Raw genomic sequence first — 7,006 nt, 5'->3', positions numbered from 1 at the left:
TTTCCCACTTTTGATTCCAGTTTCTCTAATCCAACTTCACAGACACCTTTCCAACCCGCACACCCATAGATCCCACCTTCGGTCGCTCCTCCTAGAGGAAGGAGGATGAAACCACCCACCACAGAAACTAGATAGAGAGGAAGTTGGGATATTCCAGAACGACGAAAGGGAAGCGTCGAGATGGGGGAAAGAGGAACTCCCAATGAAATCTCTCAAAAACCCTAAATCCTCCACCCTCAATCCATTGACACCACACACATCAACATTCCTATACAAGAGCCCATGGGTCGGGGCCACTTCCACCTTTTCCCATCGAGTTCCTCAGCTTCAAACGCTCAAAAGGAACAGCACAACGACACACTCTGCACCAAGCAAAGCCAGACCTGGGAACGGGATCGAACATACCACACAAATCAGATTGGAATTCAGCTTCACCGAGACCTGATCGATCACAACATCTGAAACGGGGAGCTCCAACGAAATTTGAAGCGAGCAATACTCTATGGCCTGGTCGCTCCAATCTTAAATCACCATCTTCACCTGAGCACGATAGAGGAAACAAATATACCCTTGAGTAATTTGTTGTCCCAGCATCACACCTCGAATGATGAGCCGGATGAGGCGAGAACTCATTCGTGGTCGTGGCATTGTCAGGGAAAGGTAAAACGTCCGCGAAGCCAAAAGCAAGGGCAAGAGATGGGGTGGTTGACCATCCAGCATTCCTAAACGCTGAAGCGCTCTCTCGATCCTTCGAGGCCTTTTTTCTGTTTCTCTCAATCCTTTCGTGCATTTTTCCGCCTCTCGATCTACCATCCAATCCTTCAGTGCATTTTTTCGCCTCTCGATCTACCATTCACTGATTTTTTACAGCACTACTACTATTAAAATGATGATTATTTTTGTGCTTGCGTGTTTGATGATGCATGTATTAGACGTCAATTTGATGAATGGCAAATGTATATTAGTAAATATATCAATATTTCAAATGTTTGCTGACGCACCATTCGGAAATTTGAAGCACATTTCTATTACTCCTGGTAGAGCGCGCAACGCGCGCCAAATGTTCTAGTCCTACTAATCGCAACTCGTTTCCCACAACACAACGCCCATCTCTTTCGTCTCCGCTCCCTTCTGCTCACCCGCACGATGGCGCCGGAGGCGCGAGGTGAGGCGGCGCCGGTGTACAGGGACGCATTGACGCCGGTGGAGGAAAGGGTGCGAGACCTGCTGGGCCGCATGACGCTGCGTGAGAAGGCGGCGCAGATGGCCCAGATCGAGCGCACCGTCGCGACGCCGCGCGCCCTCACGGAGCTCGGGGCCGGCAGCGTTCTCAACGCCGGGGGAAGCATGCCCTGCGAGCAAGCCTCCCCCGCCGACTGGGCCGCCATGGTTGACGGCTTCCAGCGCCTTGCGATCTCCTCCCGCCTCGGCGTCCCCATCCTCTACGGCACCGACGCCGTCCACGGCCACAACAACGTCTACGGCGCCACCGTGTTCCCCCACAATGTCGGTCTCGGGGCCTGCAGGTACTGATCGATTCGATCCACAGACGTTCTGTGTAATGGCCGCGTCACTGCACTACCCCTAGGCCCTATGCTTTGTCCGTTAGGCAACCATATACTGTTGACCTCACAGGGACGGAGAGCTCGCGCGTAGGATCGGCGAGGCGACGGCGCTTGAGGTTCGCGCCACTGGCATCCACTGGACCTTCGCGCCATGCGTCGCCGTGAGTAAAATTCAAAACTCTCCTGATTGTTCGATGGTGTTTGTGGGGATCAGCTAGATGTTGTGAGCTGGCCTCGTGTATACTAGGTCTGTCGGGATCCTAGGTGGGGTAGATGCTACGAAAGCTACAGCGAGGACCCAGAAATCGTGCGCTCGTTGACCACCATTGTCAGCGGTTTGCAGGGGCAGCCGTCAGCGGACCATCCTCATGGTTACCCCTTCCTCGCTTCGCCTAGGTACTTGAGTGGAGATGATTAGAGTGTAACCCATATTCCCACGACCTGTTTGTGGAAATGTGTCCATGTGGTTTGTAGGGAGAATGTACTTGCTTGCGCTAAGCATTTCGCAGGGGATGGCGGCACGGACAAGGGGGTCACTGAGGGGAACGCCATTTGCTCCTATGAGGATTTGGAAGCAATCCATATGAGACCTTACCCGGATTGTATGGCTCAAGGGGTGGCAACAGTAATGACGTCCTACTCTAAATGGAATGGGGAGCCATTGCATTCGAGTCGCTACTTGTTAACAGATGTTCTGAAGGGCAAGTTAGGCTTTAAGGTACCCTAGCTACTGCCATTGTTTTGTAATGATGATTGAAGCTTAGGTTGGTTTATGATATTGGTATGTCTAATCTCCTGTTTCAGGGTTTTCTCATTTCAGATTGGGAGGGCATTGACAGGATCTGTGAGCCTCGAGGGTCTGATTATCGCTATTGCATTGCACAATCAGTAAATGCAGGAATGGACATGGTATATGGTTATTTGAATGTTCGCGTGAAATGTATTCTTCAGTCCCTCTGTTTGTTTTGCCTACATTGAACAATCTACAGATTATGATACCTCATAGGTTTGAGAAATTTTTGGATGATATTGTGTTCTTGGTGGAGGCGGGGGAGATACCAATGTCTCGTATTGATGACGCTGTTGAACGAATTCTGAGGGTCAAGTTTATTTCTGGAGTGTTTGAGCATCCATTTTCAGACCAATCTCTACTGGACATAGTTGGTTGTAAGGTAACATGCTTCTGGTTTCTCTCAAACTTCTGCGTATCTCTCTGTTTGAGTCATCTCAAAAATGATGTCACTAACGATAGCCAATATGTTGACCTTTTAGGAACATCGATTACTAGCGCGTGAAGCTGTTCGCAAGTCTTTGGTACTTCTGAAAAATGGCAAGGATCAGAAGGAGCCATTTCTTCCATTGGCCAGAGATGCAAAAAGAATACTGGTTGCAGGAACACATGCTGACGATATTGGATATCAATGTGGTGGCTGGACGATAGCGTGGCCTGGAGACAGTGGAAAAGTAACTCTTGGTAAGAAGGAGCTCTGCTTTGCAAAATTAGATATTTTGTATCTATAAGTTCTTCTGTACTCATATCAATCGATTGTTTGACCTAGATGATACAGTTGTCCTTCTCGAAAACAAGAGTGCACTTGTGCAAAGTTTGAAGTTTGAACTTGCATGGATATAATTTCTCTAAAAGAAGTTATCATATTTTGAGTGAAGTAGCTTTCTTGGTCCTGACGGAACTGTTTATTGTTTGGGAACTCTAGCTGTAAACTTGTTTTAATAATTCATATGGCATTTTCAACTGCCATGGTGAAAATAAATGGTAACTTGCTGCTTTGAAAAGCAAGCATAAGATGTTTTGTATTGGATCCCTTGAGTAGATCAATGTTGTGGTTTTCGCTTGAGTATATCTATGCCTTTCCCGTTACTTTATACACTCACCCACACTGTCACCCTTTGCTCACTGATTTATTTGTTTCAAAAGAACATTTCTTGCTTTATTTGTTCAAAGTAGTAAAATATCCTGTTTTCTCGAAACAGCTATTCACGCCAATCTGAATAACAGGTACAAGCATATTGGAGGCCATACAAGAATTAGTGGGAGTGCAAACTGAAGTTGTGCATGAGAAATACCCAACCAAAGCTATGATTGAAACTGGGGGTTTTTCCTATGCGGTGGTGGTTGTTGGAGAGGTTCCATATGCTGAATGGATAGGAGATAGAACTGACCTTAGTATCCCGTTTAATGGCTCTGACCTTATCATCCGTGTTGCAAGTAAAATCCCTATCCTAGTGATTGTTATTTCTGGAAGGCCATTGATTATTGAGTCACAAGTTTTGGAAAAGATAGATGCTCTAGTCGCTGCCTGGCTGCCTGGAAGTGAAGGCATGGGAATTACCGATTGCCTCTTTGGAGATCATGATTTTGTGGGCACATTGCCTGTGACATGGTATAAGTCTGTTGATCAATTGCCTATAAATGCTGGAGACTCTAACTATGACCCGTTATTCCCTGTTGGATATGGGCTGAAAATGTTTCGAAGTGATGATGATTCAACATAACTTTATTATTGATTGGGTACATTTGGATCTCTGTGATATTAAATACTCTTTATTTACTAGCTATTGGTACTTAAAACCAAATAATATATTGTTGTAGTATGCATTATACTGTATTGGAAACATTATATTCTTACCTTAGATTTTTTTTGTCACGTCCCAAGATTAGCGCATTTCAATTTCATATTACTGTTTCCCTTTACTCACTGAGTGGTGCTTTCTTCATCAAAATCTTTGTGGAAAGAAACTATGAAATGGGGGGAGGATTGGTGTATATCAGCATTGAAGTTTAGGAGGTGTTTGGGAGCGATGTTTTTTCACAGTTTTGGAAAAATACTGCAATATTTTCAAGGAACAATTGGATCTATACCATTAAAAGATCCAAGCTTTAGATATATATCATAGACCCCACATGTCATTGACTCATGTGGACCCACATGTAAGTGAGATAGTAATGGTATGGATCCAAAGTGGTGATCTTTTAATGGTATGGATCCAAATTTCCCTATTTTCAAATATTGTAGTATAATATACTGGATGGTGTTTGGCAAGCTAGCTAAAATATATGTTTTCAAAACTGAAGTATTGTAAGTACTCAGTTGTTTTAAGATATTCTAAACATAGGTTAGGACCTCAGTTTCCAAAATTGTAGTATTTTAAACAATAGTATTATCATGACTACAGTATATTGTGGTACTTTCAAAAACTGTGGCTTTCAAAAACTTTGTTACCAAACAGGACCTTGGGTCAGTTGGGTGTGATACACTAGGTGTAGAATTACACAGAACTGAGTTGCTCTGAATCATAGGGCCCGTTTGTTTCCTTGCAGGATTATATAATCCATCTTATTTTATATAAATTATATAATCCAGTTTATATAATCCTATTAAATATATTTTTACATAGATTATTAGTGGTTAAAAATCTTAACAATAATCTAAAATAAGCACATAATAATATGCTTATGGATTATCATAATCTAGGTATCTAGATTATACTACCTCCGTTCTCGAATACTTGTCGACAGCTGGTTCATTTTAGAACTAAAACACGATAAAAGAAAGAACAGAGGGAGTATAATTCACTCCAATAATATGTGTTGTTTGTTTGCCTTTTAACTTATTTAAGCGGGATTATATAATCTATAGTGTTAACAAACAGGGCCATAGTTGTTAAGACAGCGAGGCGAGGTAAGGCAACATACCCTCTTTTTACTTTTTAAGTGATAGAGCATAAGGCGAGGTGATGCCTTAAATATATTTTAAAACAGAAAAAATGTTGATATTTGAGAAAGTATTTAAGATAAAAACATTGATAAAAAAAGATAAAGAAAAAAGACTAGCCTAGTCAGTCCAATCAATTTACAAATCAGTCCAACTAGCCTATTAAAATTGAGTTAACCTTACTTTCTCTTTTCCCCTCTATCTTGAGCCGCCTCCCTCCTCCCAATCGCCTCTCCTGCGTCTCCCTCTCCCACTTCTCCCTCTCTCTTGTGTCGGCTTTGCCGGAGCCGCCACGATGCTAGTCCTAGGCTCTCTCTTCCACTCGCTTTAGTGTGGGAGTAAGGCAAACAGCGCCTTACGTCATTGGGGCGCCTTACTATTTAGGCGACGTTTTATTAACTATGTTGTAACTAGGCTCGTTCCATACAGCCACCTCATGGTGTAAAAGATCCGAGCGTTGCTAAGTGGACTCCTGCAACACAGTTAGCTCAGAAGGCTTCGAGACATAAAACTCAACAATGATCTACTACTTTTCATTGCATGGTCATCTTCTAGTTGTTGGTTACTTGGTTCGTGCTGCCTACTTTCTGGAAATATATTTTAACATCGAGCCTCTTATTGTACTGCCACATTGTGAAGACTGCAACTTTGCAAGTATCACAAATCTCAGCTGATATGCTGGCATGTCCCATACCTAACAGTGGACAGCATCTGAATGGAACAATGCGGTCTAGGTAAAATGGTACATGAAAATATGGGATTACAGTTACCTCGGGCATACTATCTCTGCTATCTTGGCAGTATTATCAATACCTGTGTTCCATGGATCATATCTGCAGGCTGTCTTTGCCTCATTGGCTTTATTCATCTACTATCGCAGTTACAATGATTGTCGTACAAAAGTATTATCTTTGTTGCCAGCACACTCTCATGTGTTTCCTTTGATGCTCATATTTGCTCATCTACTACAGTAGTTACCGTGAATCTGAGACAAATGTTTGGATTCGGGATAAGTGTAACCAATTTATCGATGTAAATACATCGTCGGCTCAGACGTTACTCTTTGAAGTGTTCTCTCGATACATTTATCTTTCCTTGCACCAAGCTTTTCATTGGATGTGAGACTGCTAAAACATTTATAGCCAAGTTGATTAGGTGGTCTGATTAACACTTCCCAGATCCTGGATTCGACTTCTTGTGGGAGCGAATTTTCAGGCTGTGGTAAAAAAAACTTCTCGTTTGTCCCACGCTAAAGCATAGGTCTAAGATCTGGCCGGATCGCGACCGTTCTCACATAGGCTACGATACTGTTGTGTATGGGTGGGTGGGGTAGGGTTCAAGGGTTTTCTAACCATAACTGGGGTTTCTATGCTTTGTAATTTTTGCAATCCTTTACTTATGTATAATAATGGACTAGAAAACCATGGGTGCGGCGCCGTATTTGAGCTGACCAGCCAGGGAACAGTTTAGAAGCAATTATTAGAACCCATCTCATTATATATAAGTATTTATCTTCGCTGAAATTGCATAAGACGTTTTATCTGCTAAAAATTATAAACTTAATAACATCAAATTTGTAAGTTTGGTGATGCTAGTTTGAACCCATATATGGCTGGAAGAGATGAGCTCTAGTTTCTTCTAGAGTGTCTCTCTTATTCCTTTACTTCTTTCGATAGCATATACTCAATAATCAATATAATGTTCTGC

At 42.8% G+C, this 7,006-nt stretch overlaps 1 protein-coding gene across 1 annotated transcript; it reads left to right on the top strand.

Annotated features, from left to right (window-relative positions):
• The first annotated feature begins 923 nt into the window (after positions 1-923).
• Positions 924-4,258, top strand: LOC103630392 (beta-glucosidase BoGH3B). Its single transcript, XM_008651448.4, has 8 exons — positions 924-1,526; positions 1,636-1,726; positions 1,813-1,961; positions 2,040-2,283; positions 2,370-2,474; positions 2,555-2,737; positions 2,838-3,039; positions 3,583-4,258. Exons 1-8 carry the CDS (start codon positions 1,147-1,149, stop codon positions 4,077-4,079), a joined length of 1,851 nt encoding a protein of 616 aa, XP_008649670.1. The 5' UTR covers positions 924-1,146; the 3' UTR covers positions 4,080-4,258.
• Positions 4,259-7,006: the final 2,748 nt, after the last annotated feature.

The sequence above is a fragment of the Zea mays genome, chromosome 6 (assembly GCF_902167145.1).
Source record: "Zea mays cultivar B73 chromosome 6, Zm-B73-REFERENCE-NAM-5.0, whole genome shotgun sequence".
Classification (NCBI taxonomy): domain Eukaryota; kingdom Viridiplantae; phylum Streptophyta; class Magnoliopsida; order Poales; family Poaceae; genus Zea; species Zea mays.
This window is presented reverse-complemented; position numbering and strand designations above follow the sequence as displayed.

Coding starts and splice junctions, on each gene's coding strand:
- LOC103630392 (XM_008651448.4), top strand. CDS start 1,147: ATGGCGCCGGAGGCGCGAGGTGAGGCGGCGCCGGTGTACAGGGACGCA. Junction 2,284..2,369: donor AGGGCAAGTTAGGCTTTAAG/GTACCCTAGCTA, acceptor CTCCTGTTTCAG/GGTTTTCTCATTTCAGATTG. Junction 2,738..2,837: donor TGGACATAGTTGGTTGTAAG/GTAACATGCTTC, acceptor TTGACCTTTTAG/GAACATCGATTACTAGCGCG.